The 24,217-nt window shown below is 42.1% G+C and overlaps 1 protein-coding gene across 6 annotated transcripts in view; it reads left to right on the forward strand.

Moving 5' to 3' along the window:
* Positions 1-2,769: 2,769 nt before the first annotated feature.
* The window catches only part of PLXDC1 (plexin domain containing 1), a 118,789-nt gene continuing 97,341 nt past the window's right edge, over positions 2,770-24,217 (forward strand). For 3 of the 6 annotated variants that reach the window (XM_087947736.1, XM_087947737.1, XM_087947739.1), the window contains exon 1: positions 2,864-3,100. In XM_087947736.1, coding sequence (XP_087803862.1) covers positions 2,995-3,100 — 106 coding nt within the window. In that variant the 5' untranslated portion in view covers positions 2,864-2,994. Of the gene's footprint in view, positions 3,101-24,217 lie in introns of all 6 variants that reach the window. The other 3 variants (XM_087947740.1, XM_087947738.1, XM_087947741.1) reach the window with 3 other exon arrangements.

Raw genomic sequence — 24,217 nt, forward strand, 5'->3', positions numbered from 1 at the left:
AATATAATTTACCTTGACTTCAATTAAGTTTTCAACAAAACCAAATTCTAATGAAGAAGGTGGCAAAATATAGATTGAGTTATGCTATCATTCCATCAGTACAGAGTTCATTTAGTGATCAAAATCAACAAAAGTGATCAATAGGATCACATTGTTGGAATTGTCAAGTGATGTACCCAAACGTGAGTGTAGGCTCTTTGCTGTTCAACATACTAATAAAGTGGGTGAGGGATTAGAAAATATGATTGTCATGCTTTCAAAAAATCAAGTTGGGAACAGAGGCAACACCTTAGATTGAGGATCGAATCAAAATTCACAGGAATTCTGAGAAGCTAGAAAAAGATTGAAATTACCAAAATGAATTTCAACAGGAATAAATGCAAAGTCTTACAATTGAGTAAGGAAAATCTAAAATATGAGTTCAGGTTGGAGTGGGAACCATGCTGGGTAGTTCATAAACAAAGGATCTGAATATTTTGATGGACCAAATGATGAATATGAGCAAGAAGTATAAAATAGCAGAAGGAAGGAAGGAAGGAAGGAAGGAAGGAAGGAAGGAAGGAAGGAAGGAAGGAAGGAAGGAAGGAAGGAAGGAAGGAAGGAAGGAGATCAGAAGTCCCCAACTTTTGTGACTTGGTGGCCCGGCTGGAAGAGAGGGAAGAGGGGAACCTGGGCTCATGAATGAAGCTGCACATCCATGTATATGCTATCCCAGCACTCGTGTAGCCCAGTTCTGAATACGCGACGGCCCAATTGTAGTCCAGGGGTTGGGGACACCTGCCCTAGATTTCACAAACAGAAATATCAAGAAAGATAAATCAGTGTTTCTATCCTGTACTCGTTCAATCACATTTACATCCAAATACATATTTTAGGAAGGACATTTATAAAACGAAGCCTGTCCAGCAGGATAATATGGGCCCTGGAAGAATAAAAATATGAAGAAGATAAAATCCATATGACGAATGGTTGGAGGTATTGATTGTATTCAGCCTGGGGAAAACTGTTGGAAGTGATGAAAATTGTTTTCAAGTATCAAATGGCTGTCATGCAGAAGACGGGGCAGATTTGTTCAGAGATATTCCAGAAAATAAGACAGAACCAACAAGGAAGTAATTGAACATCTGAAAAATATCACTGTGAGAATTGAAAAGATGATTTAATACAATGATTAAAAAATGAAAACAATTCTTTGAAATTTTTTTTAAAAAAATAGAGAGAGAGAGAGGAATGACAACTATAAGAAAAATCATTCAAACTGCTTTTTTCCCTTCTTTTTTCTTTCTTTTTCTTTATTTATCAAATCTATATGACCACCCATATCACAGGTATGCAGCTGGACATTATACAGTAAAACAAAAAATGTAAACATTTTTTAAAAACCATTTAAAACTTTTACTAACTGCTACTTAACTGTCTACATACTCTATTTTAAACTTCTATTATTTACTAATTTCTGTTTAGACCATTTTAATAATTTTTAAACTTACTTTTTCTTCAAAAGCCATATTATAAGTATATTAAGTTGCCTTGGCTATGTGACTAATTATAAGGGAGCCATTCCTAATTGAACTTGATTAGACTTCTGCTGTGTAGATACATATAGCCAATTTTTCCATTGCTTTATAACCTTCAATTTTAGTCTTTTAATCTTATATTGATAGCAAGATTTGCTTTTTCCAGTGTTGTGCCCAGTTAATTTTTGACTCCATCAGCATATGTCTTAATAAGTTATGCTTTTCATTTGTATTATCTGGGATCACACCTAATGTGAATAGAATTTCATTTCAAATTTCATTTTCAGATTTTTCTGGTTGTTTTGGTGTACTTTTCCCCCAAAACTTGTGAGTCTTTTTGTATGATTACCACATATGGCAAAGAGTTCTCCTTTTTTATGGCATTTTCAACATTTATCACTGGTTAATTTGCCCATTTTGGCAATCACTAATGGAGTTATATACTATACCATGTGTACAACATTTTGTATCAATTTTCCCTCAGACAGTGAGTTGGTAGAAATGTTATTGTCCCCCATCCGCACCTGTATAGTTCTTCCCAATGTCCCATCTTTAAAATTTCATCTTTAAAATTTGCAACAATTTTATCTTTCTGTTTTATTCTGCTCTGTATTGTATTTCAATAACAAGTTGCAATATGGCCTCATAATGCATCTTGATTTTATGCAACTATTACAAATGCTGCAAACTTTCTCCAGTTCCCCATTTCTCTCTGATATCATGCTTTAGTTTTCCAGCTACTTACAAATACATTAACCACAGTTGATGCCTACTTTTATTAAGCAAACAGAAGAAAAATGTCCTGAAGCTAACAGCTGTTCAAAGTATGGATTCTTTGGAACTGATGAAGTGCCCTGTACTAGAGGTTTTATGGAGAAACAGGGTGGAGATATCAGCAATAGGGAAATAATAGATTCCCACTCTGGTCAAAAGGTTTGGATTTTTCACCTACCAAGTCCCTTCCAACTCTAATGTTCCATAATTCTAGGAAGTTTAGAATCTCACGTTTACAAATCGTTTCCCATGTTGTTGATTAATTCCACCAAAGTAATTTTTTACTTTATCTACAAAGTAAAGCCAGGATCGATAGAACACCCATATTTCACTTATGGATACTGTATTGTACTTGTACCAAATTCTACCAATGGCCACTAGAGGACAGGCCGGCTCCTCGGTTCCTCTGCATCCTTCCCAGACCTCTTGCTCCTGCCTCTCTCGCCCACCCTCACCACCCCCCGCCCTCCGCCCAGCTGAGCTTTGACAGTTCCGTGCTGCACCAGCAACCTCCAAATGCTGAGTTTTGTAGCAGACAAGTTTCCGCCACCGAGCAGGAATCTTCCGGGAGCCACTCATCCCACGCCGTTGGCAGCCGAACGGAGGTGGAGGCTGCAGGGAAGAGAGAGGAACAGCCCGGGTGGAAATTGCTCGCCAGGCGCACCAGAAAGTTCGTGCCAAGGAAAAGTGGTGCAGTGGAGTGATGGGGCACCCCGAATCGCGGAAGCTTTCCTGGGGAGCCCTGATGGTGCTCTGGCTTCTGCTGGAGGAGGCCATGGGATCGTCTTTCCCGGAAAGGAAAGGAGCAGGTACCGTCCCCACGTTCCACGGGGCGAGTGCCCCAAGAATGAACCAGGAGCGGGCGGCGGGTTGGAGGTGCCTATTGTCTTGTGAATCTGAGGAAGGGCAGCTTTGAGAATTACCCAGTCACCAAAATTAGGATGGGGGCAAAGAAGGACAGGTAAAGATAGGGATCAAGTGTGAGCCAGCCCAAACAGCGGCGGGAATAAGGTACAACATGTGCAGAATGGTGTGTAAAATACAGGTGTAACTCTACTAGGGCACTGAGTGTATAAAAATTAAATGGTATTTTAATAGAAAAGCACAAAGAGATACCTATCAAATGGCAGCATTATATATAGATTTCTATGTATTGGTCCATAAAACCCCACAGTCACTTATTGAAACTAATAATAAGACTATTGAAAAAGAATGATTCATAATGGCAGTGCAAATGCACAAACATCTGGCAAATGTGAACAGTTGTGGGTGACAATTCATATAATGCTTCTAGTTACTATTTATACTTGTTAGTATGGAATTAACCCAACTTTCTGGGTTCACATGAACCAGAAGTAACATTTGGACGATGTCATAAACCAGCCAGTCAATTTCTGACATAATCTTGGGAAAACTTAGTTATTGTGCTAATGGTTTATTTGTGTGTATGTGTGTGTGTGTGTGTGTCTGTGTGTATGTATATGTGTATGTGTATGTGTGTGTATATATGTGTGTGTGTGTGTATCAAACCCAGAGGCATCCACTAAACATACATCCAAACGTGTTCCTTGTGAACTTAGTTCGCCACACTGTAGTGCTACACTTCATATAATCTTCTTTCTGGACCACATGTTTGTGAGAAACTGTTTCCATATATTTAACGGAGTTGCTGATTTTGTATTATGCTAATTATGGCTTGCAAAATCACTGGTCTACTTTCCCTGCTGTTGTGTCTCATTTTTAAATAAGGCTCCAATATAAAATCCAATGAGCTCAAGCAGAAATGAATTGGATAGAGAGATGCTCCTATGTGTGAGCTATGTTGCTTCCAAATTATGGAATCTATTCCATTTGAAAAGGTTCTGGTTTTAAAGAAGAAGCCATGTGTACCATTTTGGCTGGTTATTTTTGTATATTTGTTTATATCAACTGTATATGCCAATTATCTCACAATACAAGGTGACATTAAATGGCTGTAGATTTCAGTTTCATTTTATTATAATATATCATTTGCCTTGAGCAAACAATGGGTTAATGAATATGATAACAATTAGGAAGATAATGAATTTTAATGATTTTAAAACTGAACTATAGATAATGTGAGAGGGATCTTGGAGTCCTAGTGGATAATCATTTAAATATGAACCAGCAGTGTTCTGCAAAGTCAACACAGTTTTAGGCTGCATAAACAGAGGGATAGAATCAAGATCACATGAAGTGTTAATACCACTTTATAATGCCTTGATAAGGCCACACTTGGAATACTGCACCCAGTTTTAGTCAATGTAAAAAATTGAAGCACTAGAAAGAGTGCAGAGAAGAGCAACAAAGATGATTATGGGACTGGAGGTTAAAACATATAAAGAATGACTGCAGGAACTGGGATGTCTAGTCTAATGAAAAGAAGGACTAGGGGAGACATGATAGCAGTGTTCCAATATCTCAGGGGCTGCCACAAAAAAGAGGGAGTCAAGCTATTCTCCAAAGCACCTGAGGGCAGGACAAGAAGCAATGGGTGGAAACTGATCAAGGAGAGAAGCAACTTAGAACTAAGGAGAAATGTTCTGACAGTTAGAACAATTAATCAGTGGAACATCTTGCCTCCAGAATTTGTGAATGCTCCACCACTGAAAGTTTTTTAAAAACATGTTGGATAACATCATTTGTCTAAAGTGGTGTAGGGTTTCCTGCCTAGGCAAGGGGTTGGATTAGAAGACCTTCAAAGTCCCTTCCAACTTTGTTATTCTATTCTATTCAATTTGATGTGATCTTGAAGGCCATCTAATCCAAACCTCATCTAATCCATTGAGGAAATTCATTGAATATTCAATGGTAGAATATTCTTAACAGATGGCTACCCAACCTGTGTCTGAAAACCTCTAGCAAGGGAGAATCAATTAACTCTTCCTTTTAGGTCACTGTATCCCTTCATGAATTTCTCTTACTGTCATAAAATTTTGTGCAAAGTACAAATTTATCTTTCTGTTTAAGCCTTGGGAACTCATCCTGTTTCTCGTTCTTGTCTAAAATTCATAAGTCTCACTAGGTACTTGGCTCAGCTGCACTTGTTTTAGTTATTCTAAACCAAGATCATCCTTTCCCCCACCCAAGAGTGCATGGAACACTAAAGGAACAGGATATGATGTCTCTGGAAAAGGAATGGATGTTTTGGCAAAATGAAATTGTTAGGTTAGCTACAGAATTCCTCTGAATCAGTCTTTTATTAAGTTGGTGTACTCCAGATGTGTTGACTAGGAATTCTGGGAACTCAACACACCTGGAGGCACAGTAGAAACAATTATTTTAGAAAAGCAACCCATAGCCATCTCAACATTGCTAAACTACTGTTCCCAGAATCCCTCATGGTTGGCCATGCTTTGTAGGAATATTGGGAATTGTCATTCAGCAGCACCAGGAGTGCCAGAAGTTGCCTGTCACTGGTTTAGACCATAAGAATGGGATTCTGTTGTAAGTTTTCACTGACTGTAGTCCACATCATCAGGCAGGGAAATTTTATCTTCAGTGTGTGTAAGCAATAAGACTAAAAGGCTCTAAAATATTTTGCAGTATACTGATGAGAATCAAACCGATTTATATAAGAATATGGTAAAAGATCATTTGTCTTGAATAATGAGCTTTATTTTTTTATGTACTAAGTCAAGATGGTTAAATAGCTTATACTGAGAATCTGAAAACTTTAGAATTTGAAAAAGCTTTGGAGATTATCTGATTCCCCTTCTTGTTTAACAGAGACTTTAAAAGACAAGATGAAATTCCAGCCAAGGTGGAAAACCAGATCCTGCCCAAAGGCAGATTGTTCATCAGGCTTCCTTCTGCAAGCTAGATGATTTTATTTCATCAGGGCCAAACCCCACTCCTTGCCTTCATTCAGATGCTGTTCGTTTCTTATGGAGGAGATGTTGGGGTTGGGGGCGCTTTCAAGCCTATGCAAAAAAGTAGACTTAGCCTATCCTTTCCTTTCCTGAAGGACTGAGTATTTGGTTCCTGAACATCGTTGGGTGCAGTGCCTCCTCTGTCCCTTTATCAAAGGGATGATGGAGGCAGAGATTGCTGGGGGAAACAACTACTGCCCAGAAGATGGAATCCTCTGAGGAAAGCAGTTTGGGAAAGGAGCTTACATGGGCCTTATGGTGGGATTAGGATGAAATTACCAAAATGGAACACAGATGGTTGATGGTGTTTTCATTTAGAGCCCTAGGTGACAGCTGACAAGTATCTTCTCACTTTCACTTCTCAGCCTGTCCAGTTGATGTTCTGGCCTCATTTTGTCCATCTGTTTCTTCACTTCATTTACATGGAAACTGTAAAGATTTTAGAATATTTTATGTAAATCATCAGGGTGTGAATCCCCCTTGAAGGAATTGGAGAAAATAAGATTGGCATGTAATATTTGGCTGAAGAATTAGCCAGGGGGTGTATTCTTGCAAGAATGTATTCTAGTTGCAAATATCCTTCGGTTCCGTTTCTCTTGTTTAGGGTGTTACCTGTGGCGGATAATCATAAAAAACATAAAACTCAGATCAGATACATGCAGAATATAGCCCCCAGAATGGCATAGTTGATATGATATGATAAAACTCAATTCTTGTCTAAGAGAGTTATGCATTACCACAAAATAATTTAATTTGTAGATTTAAAAATATAGTTATGATAGAACACATAAGATGATTGTTCATTCTGCTATTGCCCCTCAAGCAACAGAGATTTAGAGAACGGTATCTTGGATTCTTGCTCTAAGAGATATCCATCAAAACTAGTAGCTATTTCTAAGCGAGACCTCCATGAATTTATCTAATGTAATTTTTATAGTAACTGTATTAAAGATTATAATTACAACAATAAAAACAAATACAAAAAATGTATAGAACATGCAGAAAAGAATGAAAAATGGGAAAAATAGAAATAGAAAAGCAAAAATAAATATATAGTAAGCAAAAAGGGAAAAAAAGATATACAGAGAAGTAACTTCCCACCTTCATCACAATGTATAAATAAATTATTGCCTTTTCTTAAAATACAACAAACTGATTTCTTCTTCCCTATCCAATCTTTTATCTATAAACAATAGATAAGTATTGTCGTCTCACTTCTAATTTTAGTGAAAGCCCATTAAGGGTTACCATAAATACACATATCTATTTAAGCTTGATTAAATAAACCAACTTTATATTGCTTCCCTTTATTTCAAACATACCAGTCTTTACTTCCTTCAATAGGAAGGAAGTATACTGTAATGTGAAATTTGGTTTGTGTTTATTTCGCTTTTGTCCCTTTTCACAAACTTCTTCAAAACTTTAGCACAACCCTTTTGCAAATACAATATAGGAAAATTATCCAGGTCACTCACTTGGTTTATTTGTAATTCTTTTTAATTATTAAGAAATCAACCAGTTTCTTTTGTAGACCTAGTATAATATCTTTTTCCATGTCATTCTTGTAGAAATCCAATTTAAACTCAGTCTCGATGTTTTGAGGTAGAACTTTCTGCTCATCCACAATATCTTATAAACACAGTCTATCTATAGAGGTGGACATTTTAAAATTAACTTCTGGGTCCATTGTTCAAAAATATCTTTCAATATGTCCAATTTATACTCTGTGCTACTTCTAATTCCCTCTAGGCTCCATTTTAAAAGAATCTTATCATTGTTATTTTTAAAATTACAATAGTAACATTTTCCCATGGAAATAATTATTTATAATTAATTCTAAAATGTTATATCAAATTTATCTGCACTTTTAGACCATTCGCAATTTTCTAAAATCAAATTTTTAATCACCTTTTGTTGTTTATTAAAAAAAAATAAGCTCTTAAACTTGTACTTAAAGCTTCTTTCACTGAAGTTTGAAGGAAACCTACCAGTGCTATACAATGTGTGGATCCAAAGTTTACTAATAATGGAAAAACAGTTAATAGGCAATTTAGAAAAAGAAATATGCAAACTAATGTCCTTTCAAAGACTATCATTGTTTGAGCAAGATAGCAATAGCACTTAGACTTATATACTTATAGACTTATATACTTCACAGTACTTTACAGCTTTCTCTAAGTGATTTACAGAGTCAGCATATTGCCCCCAACAATCTGGGTCCTCATTTTATCAACCTTGGAAGGATGCAAGTTGGAGTCAACTGGCAGCCGGCAGTCAACAGAAGTATCCAGCAGTACTGCATTCTAACCACTGTGCCACCACAGCTCTTTAGGCCATGATTATTCCCTCATCTCCCAGAGCTCTAAACCCACCAGAGGAGCAGTTGTCTGGAATTCTTATAGGTGATTTCTATCCTCTCCTTGTCCAGAGAAGAATTATCAAAAAGCTGGCTTACTCACTACCTCTTCATTCCACTATAGACATCAAGTCCGCTTTTTATGGAGCTAGCTTCAGTCTTCTTTCACAGAAGTCCAGATTTCTGTAATCTAAATTGATGCTACCTTCTACATTAGTACCAGCAAATTCCCTTGTTATTGGGCAGGGGCGGGGAGGGGAGACATTTGTGCAATCTTTAGATTCTTGGAAAAGATTACTGTAGAAATAGGATATACATAAATTCTTTAGCACCCTCATCAAATCCTGTTAAGTTTGGAGAATAAGGAGACCAGACATCTGACCAGTGACTTCAACTCTTTAATAATAACAGGAATCAGAATGGAACAGAGCAATGCTATGGGCAGCAGTAACCCTTTTATAGGGTTAGCTGCTGCCTTATTAACCAATGAAAATGTGCAACAGGTTCCAACTACTGACCAATAAGGACAGTCCCAAAAGTGACCAATCAGGGACTGGTTCTGGCCCAATCCCAAGTTGTTGTATAAGGACCAATCAAGTGTGCAGGTTTTCAACCCCTAATTTGCATTTAGGTTATTCACTTTTATTGATTCACAACACCCCTCCCCCTTGGGTTCCGTTTGAGGGGAGCTGTGATAAAATCCTCAAGATAGGCAGGCCGTTTGGTCTGCCTGGATGATTTCCGAGGCTCCACCGGGTTTTGTCCAATGTCCGGTTCCGGTGGAGCGTTTGGATGACCATTGTTAAGTTCTATTTCGCTGCACGGCGATTCCGTGCTGCATTCACTGTGGTTGTCTCTGCTGCTGCGTGTTTCTTCGGAGTTTTGCAGTTCGTTTTCCCCCGTATTAAAGTTCCCTGAAGACATCAACTCCCTCCCGCTTCACGTTCCGGTGCTTCGCTGGGCTATAGGGCTCCCGTTGACCTGCTATTAGTTGTATCAAAGTCAATTCCCTCGATACTCCCTCCCCTTGAGTTGTTGAACCGGGGAAGTCATGGCCGCTGGGTGGTAATCTCGATTGGAGTTGGTCTATGTGGCGTTTCCACACCCTCCCATCGTCTGTTAGCAGGCGGTAAGATCTAGGCCCGGTGAGGTGGGTAACGGTTGCGGGTATCCATGCGGTCGCCGGAAAAGTTTTTGGCAAAGATTAAATCGCCTACCTTAAATTCCCGGCATTTGCTGCTGGAGCCGAAAGGTTTTTCTGGTGCGAAGCGGGGTGGAGCCGGTCAAGGTGCGATCGTATTTTCCGCCCATAAGAAGTTCAGTGGGTGTTTTGTTGGTCACGCTGTGGGCGTGATGTGCTGCAATAAGAGGATTCGATTGATTTTCTCGTCGATGTTGCCAAATTCCATTTTATGCAGGGTCTTTTTCACAAATTGTACCATGCGTTCTGCACGTCCATTCGCCGCAGGGTGCACGGGCGAGGTCAGCGCATGGTGGATGCCCCGATCAGCCAGATATTGTTCAAAGGGCAATGCAGTGAATTGCGGGCCGTTGTCCGAGACCAACAGGTCCGGAAACCCGTGCGTGGCAAATAATCTGTTTAATTTATTAATAACTGAGTCGGTTGTAGTTGTGTGCATTCGATGAATCTCGAGCCAGTTAGAATAGGCGTCGACAGTAATCAGGAAAGTGTGACCTTTGGTAGGCCCCGCAAAGTCAATATGAATACGGAACCACGGTCCCCTCGGTGTCTCCCATTCGGTTGGGCTTGCTTTCGGTGGGACGTTGCTGACGTCCTGGCAACGTTGGCACATAGCGACCCAGGCCTCGATTCCTGTGTCGATTCCCGGCCACCAAGCGTAGCTGCGTGCGAGTGATTATTGTAAACGCACGGCCATAAACATATTCGTGAAATCTTTTAACTGCAGCAACAATAGCTAAAGCTTCTTTGTCCAGCTGACTATAATTTCGTTCAGCTTTAGCTAAGGTTCGCGAAAAAAACATGATGGGGGCTTCCGCTCCGTTTGGTAACACGTGGGCCAGAATTGCCCCAACCCCAAAAGGTGATGCATCACACGTGATAGTGAGCGGCAGAGTCTCGTTGTACTGCATAAGTACTGAATCAGAAGTTAGCAATTTCTTTACTTGTTGGAAAGCATGTTGTTCCCGTTGTCCCCAAACCCACGTTGCTTTTTTGTCTAATAGTCTATGCAATGGTTCAGCTACTGTTGCTTTGTGGAGTAAAAACACATTATAGAAATTGATAAGTCCAAGGAACGCCTGTAGGTCTGCCTTGTTCCTAGGAGTGGGTGCCTTTTTAATTGCTCGTAATTTGTCTTGATTGGGATGAATTCCTTGGCTGTCCAGGAGGTATCCCAAAATTCTACTTTTTCGGTACATAAGTGGCATTTATCTTTTTTACTCTGAGGCCTGCATTTTGGAATCTTCGTAAAACCTCTCTGAGTCGTTTTTTAGGATGTCTTTGTTAGGTGCGGCGATGAGTACATCGTCGAAATATGGGACAACGCCTTTTATCCCTTGTAACAACCTTTCCATTAAACTCTGGAAGATTCCAGGGGCGCGCTTACTCAATTGGAGCGGTTGCATTTAAATGCGCCCCTATGTGTTACGATCGTTTGCGCCTCGGCTGTGGTTGGGTCTACAGGCAATTGTTGATACGCCTGGGCTAAATCTAGTTTGGTGAAAACTTTCCCGCCGCCCAGAGAATGGAGTAAGTGTTGCACTACCGGTACTGGATAAGCACTTTGCTGCAGTGCGTGGTTTAATGTGGCCCGGTAGTCTCCGCAAATTCTTAGGGACCCATCAGGCTTGATAGGCGTTACTATCGGGGTTTCCCAACGGGCGTGGTCGGTGGGTTCCAGTACGCCCTGCGCTATCAGCTTATCGAGTTGTTCGTCGATTTTAGGCTTTAAGGCGACGGCACCCGACGCGGCTTAAGGCGGATGGGTGCTATTTCAGGGTTCAAGTTAAGCGAGATTGGGGTCCCCTTATACTTGCCTAGTCCGTTCGCAGCGTCTTGGAATTCTTGCACGAGTGCTTCCTCCCAATCGACGCTTTCAGCCTTGTGGACTCCGGCTACAGTGATTCCGGCGGCCTGAACCATTGCAGGCCTAGAAGACTAGGCCTGTCTCGATCCACGACAGTCAGTGGTAGTGTGACGGTGCGGTCCTTGAATGAGACCTGGAATCTGCGGGACCCCGGCGGGAATTCGGTTGCCCTGATAGTCTTTGAGTATAACCCTCTGAGGGTTAAGGTCTTGGCGGCGAATCGTTGGAAGGAGCTGTTGGAGCGTTTTCCACGACACCATCGAGAGGAAGATCCCGAGTCTATCTCCATCACGCAAGGTTTGTTTTCGATGGCGACCTTTACTCGGATTTTCCCGGCATCAAGGGATGTGGCGTGGCCTATGGTGATTGTTTGGTGGGTCTCTTCCCGCCTGGTTTCTTCACGCCTGGTGGAAGTGGTGGGCGGCTTGTTTCTGTAGGAGTGGTTCAATTTTTCTCGGTGTGTGCCGAAGAATCCTGAAGACTGGAATTCGGCCTGTCGGGGTTTGGAGTTCTGTTTGCTCCTGCAAACCTTTGCGATGTGACCGCGTCTCCTGCAATGGCGGCAAAGTGCGTCAAGGAATTTGCAGCCGGATCGTGGGTGATTTGCTCCACAGCCGGCACATGGAAATGAGTGTTGTGAGGACTGGTCTCTCTCTGTTCGAAGTCGGTTGACCTCTTCCTCATCGCTGTCGGACGGGGACTCTAGGTCTTCGTGGTGAGTTGATACCGGGTGTCTCTCTGAGCGAGGTGAGGTATCAGTGGCGAGTTTACGTAGCAGTGCGTTGGTGCGGCGCATTTGGGCTGCCGACTTCTTTGTCGCCTCTGCTGCCGAGGCTTCTTTAAGGGCATCCGTGAGGCTGATGTCCCCCTTAGCCATAATTTTGCTCTGGATAGCGCCGTCTTCTAGGCCCAGAACCAGGCGGTCCCGGAGGGCTTCTTCCAAGTTGGCGAACCCGCAGAGGCCTCCTAGGTTCTGGAGGTCCGCGATGTAATTGGCAAGGCTTTCGCCCTTCCGTTGATCCCTCTGGTAATATTCGTGTCTTCTTACTAGGGTTGATACGGAGGGCGCGTAGTGAGCCTGTAGTAACGGCTCGAGGGCGTCCCAGTCCATTTCTTTTACCTCTGCTGGCTTGGCAAGCGACTTTGCCATTTTAAACACGGTTGGTCCACAATGTGTTAGAAAGATAGCTCTTTTTTTGCGGTTGTTGCATCTTTCAAATTGTTAGTTTCCAGAAACATCTGGAACCGATCCATGTAGGCCTCCCAGTCTTCGGTCTCTGGATTGAATGGAGCGGGTGGTACGGCACCGCTGGCCATGTTGCCGTTGATGGTGTGTGTTCGACCACGTGCTCTGTTAGTTGCTCTGTAGATTAGTCAGCTCTTCGGTCTCGAATCCCATCCTCGTCGCCAGTGTTAAGTTTGGAGAATAAGGAGACCAGACATCTGACCAGTGACTTCAACTCTTTAATAATAACAGGAATCAGAATGGAACAGAGCAATGCTATGGGCAGCAGTAACCCTTTTATAGGGTTAGCTGCTGCCTTATTAACCAATGAAAATGTGCAACAGGTTCCAACTACTGACCAATAAGGACAGTCCCAAAAGTGGCCAATCAGGGACTGGTTCTGGCCCAATCCCAAGTTGTTGTATAAGGACCAATCAAGTGTGCAGGTTTTCAACCCCTAATTTGCATTTAGGTTATTCACTTTTATTGATTCACAACAAATCCCATGACAGTAAATTTACTAAAAAAGCACTTCTCCTTGTTAAGTCCCAAACCTCCCCTATGCTTAATTTCATTGATGTCTGGCCTTCCCTGCCCCACGTTTTAATAGCATTAACAATGGAAAAATTATATCCATGTTTTCTATGGCATGCATGTGTAATATAAGAATTCTTACCCTTTTTAACCTGACAAGCTTCCTAAAATCTGTGTCCTATATGAGCATATTCTATTTCCCTAAACTGGTAGGTTTTTAAAGTCTTTTTTTTTTTCTAGTTGGTACTTGATTTCTTTTCAAATTAATTGTAATGCAGCCCCATACAAGAGTGGCATTGTTCCTGACTTATACATTTGTTTTCAACTACCTTGTTGATATTAGAACAAGACCACAGTAATAGCTATGTTGAAAGAAGAGAGGAAGAATGCATTATTTTAAAACCAAAACAGGGAGTCGACTTTAATATGTCTCATCCATGGGCTGAGGATGAGACGAAGGCTACATCATGAGAATATGGCCTCAAAAGGGGTTACAGAACATATATATGCTGCACTGAGGGTGTGTGTCAGGATGAGCCTAGGCAATTTTTTTTTCCTGTACCTAATTGTGCTACAAGCCTGCCCTTTCTTTTTCCTCTCCATGACACGGCCTTCATCTTTTTCATAGTTTGATGAAAAGAAGGACTAGGGGTGACATGATAGCAGTGTTTTGATCTCAAAGCAGCTGCCACAAAGAAGAGGGGATAAACCTATTCTCCAAGGCACCTGAAAGCAGGACAAGAAACAATGGATGGAAACTAATCAAGGAGAGAACCTAGAACTAAGGAGAAAATTCCCAACTGTTAGAATAATGGAATGATTTTCTTCCCAAAGATGTGACTGCTCCAACTCTGGAAGTTTTTAAGAAGAGATTGGATAACCAGTTGTCTGAAATGGTATGGGATCTCCTTCTTCAGCTGAGGGATGGACTATAAAACCTTTCTAACTCTGTTATTCTGTTATTCTCTTTAACCCATGGCCAGTACCATCTTTAACAGAAATAGAGCTAAATTAATAAACTCCCTTTTTGAGGGGCTGCCTCCAAGCGAGTAGCATCTGTGAGGTTTCCCTATTCAACACTTTGGAGGGAGCTCATGTGGCTACAGAGACTTTAAAACAGAAGCATCAGAATTAAAAAGAAAATGCCAGTTTCATGCCAGTCTAGTTTTCTGTTGAATCAAAGATGGTTGGAAAGTATCAGCTCAGCACTGGGGCAGGCCTTTAGTCTCACAGCGCTATAGGAATCTTCCAGAAACCCAATTTTCTATATGTCTTGTGGAGGGGGGGATGTCTTTAATAATACTTTCTACTAATTTCCCCATAAGAGATGTCAAAATAAGCTGGTCTGTGATTTCCTTTTTTCTACCCCATCAGTTCTGTAAAAAAACAAAACAAAAACAACTGGAATTACATATGCAAGTCCTCAGGAATGGATGTTGATTGTAGGGGAAACTTGCATATTTTCACCAATATGATATTTGAGTTCTTCAAGAACCCACAACCGGATATCCTGTGGAATCAGGGAATCAAATAACTGCCTTCAAATATAGAAGTTTTACCACCCTAATCTTGGCTTTGCCGTAAACTCTGTAGGTTTGCCACTCCATGTGGAACTCAATCCCTTCATCTCTGACAAGAGATACTAATGCAGGCTATATTGCAAAGGTTTGATAAGGAGCACAGTTAAATAAATTTTAAGAAGCCCTTTAAATATCTCAAAGGATTGTGTAAAAGCTCAGAATTATGAGTAGTGTTTGGTGTGACAAAAAGCTAATGTCAGTTAAAAATGATGAAGCAATTCTTCTTATTTCTTATTACAATTTAACAGATTTAACAGATAATCAGAGTTGGAAGGGATCTTGTAGGTCATCTAGTCCAACCCCCCACCCAAGCAGGAGACCCTACACCATTTCTGACAAATGGCAGTCCAATCTCTTCTTGAAAGTCTCAAGGGATGGCGCTCCCACAACTTCTGAGGGCAAGCTGTTCCATTGGTTGATTTTTCTCACTGTCAGAAAGTTTCTCCTTATTTCCAGGTTAAATCTCTCCTTGTTTAGTTTCCATCCATTATTCCTTGTCTGGTCTTCGGGTGCTTTACAAAATACCTTGACCTCTTCCTCCCTGTGGCAGCCCCTCAAATATTGGAAGACCACTATCATGTCTCCCCTGGTCCTTCTCTTTACTAGACTAACCAAGCCCAGTTCTGTAACCGTTCTTCATATGTTTTAGTCTCCAGTCCCCTAATCATCCTGGTTGCTCTTCTGTGTAGTTTTTCTAGACTCTCAACATCTTTTTTTATAATGTGATGAACAAAACTGGATGCAGTACTCTAGGTGTGGTCTTACTAAGGCTTTATAGAATGGTATTAGTACTTCCCTTGATCTTGATTGTATCCCTCTGTTAATAGAACTTAGGATTGTGTTAGCTTTTTTGGCTGCTGCTGCACACTGCTGGCTCATATTTAGCTGGTTTTCCAGCTAAGACTCCAAGATCCCTCTCACAGTTACTGCTATTGAGCCTGGTTTCACCCAGTCTATATGTGTACTTTTGGTTTTTCTTGCCTAAATGTAGGACTTTACTTTTCTCTACATTGAATTTCATTTTGTTAGATAAGGCCCAGTGTTCTAGTCTGTCAAGATCCATCTGGATCTTGAGCCTATCTTCTTGGGTGTTAGCTATTCCTGTCAGCTTAGTATCATCTGCAAATTTGGTAAGTTCCCCTTCTATGCCCTCATCTAAGTCGTTAATGAAGATATTGAAGAGTACTGGGCCTAAGACTGAACCTTGTGGCACCTCACTGCTTACTTCCCTCCATGTAGACTTAGACCCATTAAGGACTACTCGTTGAGTACGGTTTGTCAGTGAGTTGCGAGTCCATCTGATAGTGGTGCTATCTATTCCACTTTTTTCTAGCTTACTAAGAAGTAGGTTGTGGTCTATTTGTTGAATGCCTTGCTGAAATCTAAATATTTTGCTGGTTGTTGAATATGCATGATGCTTCATTTACATGAAATTACGTTATATGCAAAGTGGAGTCTGACGTCAGACCCCACTCATTGGTTCAGTCACTGGCGGGAAGATTGAGTCCCTGTCAGTGGCTGAAGTATTGGACAGCACCAGCTATAAAAAGCCGGCACTGGCCGCATTTGTTTGCTTTTTGATTCCGGCTTTAAAATAAAGAGTTTCTTTGCATTCCTGAGTCCTGCTCCTTCCTTATCCATTGCCATTTAACACTGGTGACGAGGGTGGGATGCTGAGGAAGACCTTGTGGGCACCACGGCCATTTTCCAGATGAATCATGAACTCGACTATTCCAACCAGTGGTGGGATTCAAAAATTTTTACTACCGGTTTTGTGGGCGTGGCTTGATGGATGTGGCAAGGGAAGGACTGGCCGGTTCTCCAAATTACTTAAAATTTCCACTACCGGTTCTCCAGAACTGGTCAGAACCTGCTGAATGCCACCTCTGGTTCCAACCAACAGCGAACCAACATAGTCCACCAACTTCTATCGATCCCATTTGAGCCAACCAAGGAGAAGTGGTCCTCCTACATGGGAAGATTCAACCTAAATTTGGAGATGAATGGGATGCAGGTAGAATCTGACACAAAGAAGCAGACTTTCTTCTTCTTTTTTTGTAAAAAATTTTATTTGGGTTTTCACAAAACATAATACATATAAAATATCTTTTTTTGAGAATAGCATGATCCTGGGTTGTCACTTTTCCATACAGACACAAACTCAATTTCATATTCATCTTTGTATTCTATTCCATATCTTATTACTATTTTAACATTTTCTTAGTGATTTTTCCCTTCCCTTAATTTTCTCAACCTTGTTTTTAATTATCTCATTACTTTCTAAGTTCAATTACATCTCTTTTTCTAAGTTTCAATATCTTTCTAATCATTATGTTTATACTTTTGTCTGTCCTGTTTTAATTTCATATTTTCTTTTCTCATTAAACAAGTTTTCCCCTGTAGTTACTGATTAGAGTATGACACCTTTGTATCTTTTAATTTTTGTCTATTCAGATCTTATTTAAGCTTCAATTTATGCCTTTACAGTTATAACATTCAATATCTAACCTCTATTTTATAACACATAACTTTTGCCAATCGAATTCTGCTTGGTACATTCTTAAAATTCAAAAGATTTTATATATATATATATATATATAAATACATAAAATACTCATTCTATTCCAATTCGGCTCAACCATTAATGTTAGTTACAATCTTCCATTAATATTAACATATTTAACATTTCTTTTCCATTAAATATCATACTTCCTTAGGAACACTTGTAATATTTCCATATTTTTTCATATTTCTTTCATATTTCTCTTCACTTAAATTTTTATAAATCATTAATAACAATTAAAATGTTCTCATCCTTTCCTAATTTCATTCTCTCATTCTCTTTATTTCATTTATTTATTAACAAACATTCCATTCCATTACAATAAGTGTTTTATCTATCACTTTAATCATACTTGTTTCATATTTTCTAAATTCATTTCTATTTCTAATATAACAATGCTATCTTATGTACCCTTGCAGAATCCTCTCTTTCAATTAAATTTTCACCCATTATCTCTATGTCTTCTAAATAGGCTTATACCTTTAATCCTTGTACATTTTCTCTGTTTCTCTATATCCTGTTTCTGTCCTTTATAACAGGGGTCCCCAACCACCGGGCCGCGGACCGGTACCGGGCCGTGGAGCACTCTCTACCGGGCCGCAAAGAATTTTTTTAAAAAAATGGCGGCTTTCTTCACCTTCGGTGAATGCTGCTGGGATCGGGGATCAAGGACACAAATGAAAGAAGGGAGGGAGGAAGCAACTGAAGCCTGTCCTTCTCTCTGGGTCAGCTCTCTCAGTCGCTCTCTCGCTCCTCCACCAGCCCAGGAAGAAACTGCTTCAAAGAAGCGGTGGGGAGCTTTCCTGTCGCCGCAGCGCCTCCGAGCGGCCGTTTCTCCCCCCACCCCACCCTGTCCGCCCGCCCGCCCGCCCGCGCCGCTGGGTTCAACCCAGTGCTCCGTTCTGCCTGCCTGCCTGCCTTCGTTAATGGTTGAATCGGAACAGCTTCGCTGAGTAAAAGAGGCGAATAGTTATTATTCTCAGCGAAGCTGCTCCCAAACAACCAGAAACTAAGGCAGACAGGCAGGCAGGCAGAACGGGACACTGGATTGGCGCAGTGGCGCGGGCGGGTGGGGTGGGGTGAAACGGGCGCCGGAATAGCTGCGGTGACAGGAAAAGCCCCCGCTTCTTTGAAGCAGTTTCTTCCTGGCTGGTGGAGCAGCGAGAGAGCGAAGCCTCCTCTCTCTTCTCCCCCGGTCCTTGCAAAAAATTTTCTGCTTGAAACCGGTCCCTGGTACAAAAAGGTTGGGGACCACTGCTTTATAACTTCTTTTCCTTTCCTTCTTCCCCCTCTTCTTCTCACTTCCCTTTTTGACCCCTTGTCTCTCTAATTCTAATTCTCTCTTCTGTAATTCTCTCTTTTGTTTCTTCCTAATATTGTAATTGCTTTTCAAACTAATTTTTTTGGTTGTTTTTTCAAATCTTAAATTTTTCACTCTCTTTCCCCCCTTTCCTTTTTTCCTACCACATAGAATTACTTGATCATTAAAGATGGCTTCTTCTTTGTCCTGCCCTTCTTGTTCTTCAAGCATTTCTTGTTGTTTCTCATAATTCAAGATCTCCATTTCTAAAAATTGAAATACGAAGCCAAAAAGACCTCTTCCTTGTGCATCTTCTTTCTGTTTTTTTAAGTTCCATTTTCGGTTCTTCCAAGAGTGATGCCATTTTAAACACTTTTAAACAACCATCCAATTGATTTTAGTCATTTAAATCCAATAACCAAAAATCCAAAAATCACCAAGTAATCCAAATAATCCAAGGCTGTTTCTTCTTTTTTCTTTTTTCTCTTCCTGGGGTTCTATTATCTTGTTACAAAGTTTCAGTTAGAATGTATTTTTTAGGAATCTTGTTAAAGTTTCACTGTTAATTCCTTTTACTTCCAGGTAGTCTCCTCCATTTTTCCAGATCCCACCCTTTTGTTTTTTCCTTTTTTCTCCTTTCCTTCTTTTAAAAGTTTTTAAATATCCAAGAAATCTTTATTATCCCTTTGACATTTTATTTTCAGCTTGAATGACTATTAATGTCAAAGTGAATTTTTTTCAATTTCTTACTTAAGTCTCTTAGCTGTCAGTATGGGGAAGGAAAGAAAAAAAAACCAAATCTTTTCCCTTCTCACTCTCCTTCGCCACTTCAGAAATCTTTGGGAACAATGTTATTCTTTATAGTTCAAATACCAGGGTACCTTATGTTGTTGCTTTTTCAGTTCAACCTGGTCAGTCAAAGCTTTCTCTTCTTATCTTCCTCCTGCACAATCTTTTCAGGTTGGATTCTTCTTTGAGGTGGCCATTTCTGACCACCGCTGCAACCACCTTTGGGAAAGGGAGTAATGGCCAGCTGGGGAGGAGAGATGCAGCTCTCCTTGACCCTGCTGGTGGTCTCCCCCCTCTTCACCACCTCTACGGGGTGGCTTAGCCATGAATCCAGCTGGCTCAGGGTGCTCCAGTGGTGAGCATGGATCGAAACCACGCACGATCGCGGATTTCGGTCTGTCGCTGAAGAAGCACAAGCCGGAAGTCAGAAGAAGGCTTTCTTCTTGACCTATTGCAATTCAGAACTCTATGAACTAGCCGAAGCCCTCATTGCAGATGAGCTGGCAAACGTCACCTGGGATGAGCTGCAACGAGCATTGAAGGGACATTTTGACCCTACCCCATTGTGCCTGGCAAACTGGAATGATTTCTACATCCGGAGTCAAAAAGAGGGGGAGAACATAAATGATTTTGTGGCTGCATTGAGGAGACTATCAAAGAACTGTAAATTCTCAAACGCTGAAGAAATGATCCGGGATTGACTTAACCTTGCAGAAGAGACTTTCGCAAGGGAGGATGTCTCATTCAAGGAGGCCCAGGAAGAAGCGAAAGCTGCAAAAGCCTCCGACTGCTTCGCAGCCTGAGTCAAGGGCAGCAGCAAGGTCCACACCATCCATGCTATGAGGGGAGCACCGCGTAGTCCATCCCGCTCTAGGAGCAGCAACAGTGAGGAGGAAGATGTCCACTGGGTGAAATCCAGCAAACTCGGAACCACCCAGAGAGCGAAGCCTTGTGGAGGCTGTGGAGGGAAGCATGCCCAGTCTGTTTTAAAGAGACCACCTGCAGGCGGTGCAAAAAGAAAGGCCACATCGCGGAAGTCTGCAAAGCCAGCCAACCAAAGGACAAACAGAGCCGCAGGGCATACTCCCTAACCAGGCAATACAAGGGTCGGAAGACATTTGACGTGAAATTCAAAAAGCAAGATGGCGCCCGGGAGGAAGAGACCCACCATACAATCATGGGCTATGCACACGCCCGCATGGGACACACAGACACTTTTGAATCCAACAAGATCCTCACCGAGGTGAGGATTGATGGGACCCTATGTCCGATGGAAGTTGACTCCGGGTCTTATATTTCGATGATTTCCTGGTTGGCTCTCCAGAAAATCAACCCTCACATTAACTGGAAACAGCTCCAGCCCTAACGAATAATACTAAAGGACTACCAAGGCTACAAAATACCAGTGCTGGGGAAAAAAACCTAACACGTAGAATATGAGGACTTCCAGGGAACCCTGACACTGACCATCATGGACTGAGATCTCCCCAGCCTCTTAGGGAGAGAATGGTTTGTGCCCCTGCAGATCAGCCTCACCGGCGTCCACGCAACGGCGATGACCAGAGCAAACAGAAAAAGCAACATAGACATTTTAGAGAGGGAATTCTGGGATGTCTTCAGCAGCGAACTGGGCAAGTATAAGGGAACCCCTATCAGTTTTAACCTCAACCCCAACATAGCCCCTATCAGACTGAAGTCCCAGAGAGTCCATTTTGTTTTGCAGCCCAAGGTTGAAGAGTAGCTAGACAAGGGATCAAGCGATCCTCGAACCGGTAGACCACGTGAGGTGGGAGACTCCTATAGTGACCCCTGTGAAGCCCGATGGGTCAGCCAGAATCTGTGGGGACTACAAGAGTACCCTGAACCTCATGCTGCAACAGAGCGCATATCCGGTGCCAGTGGTCCAGCACCTATTACATTCCTTGGGCCAGGGCAAGATTTTCGCTAAATTGGATCTAGCACAGGCGTACCAACAATTGCCTGTGGACACAGCCACCACTGAAGCCCAAACAATCATGACCCACAAGGGCGCATTCAAGTGCAACCGGCTGCAATTTGGGGTTAGCATAGCTCCCGGCCTTTTCCAAAGGATAATGGAAAAGCTATTACAAGATCTGCCAGGAATACTCCCCTACTTTGACGATGTAATAATCTCAGCCGGAGACAAACCCCAGCTAATGAAGAGGGTCTGAATGGTACTAGGACAATTCCAAGAAGCGGGGCTTAAGTTAAAAAGGGACAAATGCTATATTGCTGTCCCAAGCATAGAATTCTTGGGTTTCCTAATCGATGGGTCAGGCATCCAACCCATGAATAGCAAGATGAAAGCAATTAAGGAAGCCCCCACTCCACAGAGTAAAGCTGAACTCCAAGCATGCTTGGGTTTACTAAATTTTTGTAACATATTCTTGCCACAGAAGGCGACCATAGCGGAACCATTCCATAGACTGCTGGATAAAAATACAACCTGGAAGTGGGAGTCCTCCGAGGACACCGCGTTCTCCAAAATAAAAGACATTTAACAACAGTGCTGATGCAATATAGCGAGACCCTGCCACTACAGCTAACCTGTGATGCATCACCATGTGGCATCAGGGCCATAGACTACTGAATGGAAAGGAAACCCCCATAGCCTATTTGTTATGTCTCACCTGTACAAACAAAGTAATAAGTCCAAATTTCCAACTGAAACACAAATAAGCAGGCAAGTCCGGTAATTACAGGGTTAAATTTCTTAAGCTGATAACATTCTTGGCAGTCTCACACAAGCTGTCTGCCAAGTCCGATAAGGAAGCAGGAACATAAATCACAAGCTGTTGCCACACACAGGATAATTCTGAAGCTTCTCTCACTAAATAACACGTTGTCCCGAACAAGAACCCAGAGCTAACACACCCACTTTTATTCCCTGTGGGGCATGTCAGTCCCTCATCTCATTCTCTGATTTGTCCTTTCTTTCTGCGTTGCATCTCACGCTTTTGCCTGTGTCTTTGCCTCACATCAAACCAACATTCCTCAGCCAGAGGCTCTGATATGCCCTCCTGGTTATCTGCCGACACCTGAGGCACAACCAGGGAGGAAGGTCTTGCCGAAGAGGAAAGTCCTGGGGAGGAAGGCAATTCCAAATCCTCTAACAAAGCAGGCTCAAACCTCAGAGCCAAATCCTCCTCTTCCTCATTGTCCAAGTCTGTGTCCTCTAACAAAGCAGGCTCAAACCTCAGAGCCAAATCCTCCTCTTCCTCATTATCCAAGTCTGTGTCCTCTAACAGAGCAGGCTCAAACCTCCGAGTCACAACACCTATTATTCTAAAACTTTGTCAAAAGCCAAGAGGAACTACGGTCAAATAGACAAAGAAGCCCTCGCTGCCGTAGCCGGAGTAAAACATTTTCATGAATACCTCTAAGGCAGACACTTTGAGCTGGTCACCAACCACAAGCCACTGCTTGGCATTCTCACAGGAAACAAACCCACACCCAACTTCTTATCACCAAGAATGCTAAGATGGACAGTTTTCCTGGCAGCCTATAACTACAGACTACACAGGCCAGGAAAAAACATCCCACATGCCGATGCTCTCAGCAGATGCCCCCTACCAGACCTAGTGGAAGACCCAGCCCCAGCAACTTCCATATTCCGCACAGAAAGTCTTGAGCCAGGTTTACTGACGGCAGCGGACATCACGAGACTCACCGCTGGCATGAGTTTTGAACTGGGTATGGCAGGGCTGGCCAGACAAGACAGAAGTGGAGGAATTCATGCCATTTAGAAACAGACAGCTAGAGTTGTCAGCATTAAGGGGATGTTTGTTATGGGGGGACAGAGTGATTGTACCGCAGCCATTAAGAAAGAGGGTTTTGGGACTACTACATAAAGGGCACCCCGGGATAGTTAAAATGAAGTCCCTAGCAAGGAGCTACATATGGTGGCCAGAGATAGACAGAGACATTGAGACCTGGGTTGCCACATGCCCACCATGTCAGGAGTCCCAACCTGCCCCTCCCTCAGCACCCCCCATTAAGTGGGAAAAGCCCTCGGCACCATGGGGTCGCATGCACATAGATTTTGCAGAACTCTGCCAGGGACAAACATTCCTAATTGTGGTTGTTGCCTACTCTAAGTGGTTGGAGGTGGTCATCATGAAATCCACAACAACCGAGGCAACAATCAGAGCATTGCGAAAATTATTTGCCACACATGGGCTACCTGATGTGCTGGTTTCAGACAGTGGCCCGCAATTCACGGAACAGCTATTCAAAAGTTTCCTCGTCCAACTGGGGATCTGACATGTGGGCAAGCGGAGAGGATGGTCTGAACAACCAAAGAAATACTAAAAATATTAGGTCCCGGCGATTGGCAAGAAAAAAAATCGACAAATTGCTACTAACCCAACACATAACACCAAGTGCAGCAACAAACAGAAGTCCAGTAGAAATGCTCATGAACAGAAAATTAAGGTCCGCCCTGGACAGGGTCCATCCAAACTACACAAACAACACCCCTCTAGACTCCACAGGAAAGTGCAGGACATTTGCTTCTGGAGTCACAGTGTATGCATGCAACTACATGGGAGGGGAAACCTAGGTCCTGGCGAAAATAATTGAAAGTACCAGACCCAGA

Source organism: Notechis scutatus, chromosome Z, assembly GCF_049901735.1.
Source record: "Notechis scutatus isolate UNSWTSFEM ecotype Mainland chromosome Z, rNotScu1.2, whole genome shotgun sequence".
Classification (NCBI taxonomy): domain Eukaryota; kingdom Metazoa; phylum Chordata; class Lepidosauria; order Squamata; family Elapidae; genus Notechis; species Notechis scutatus.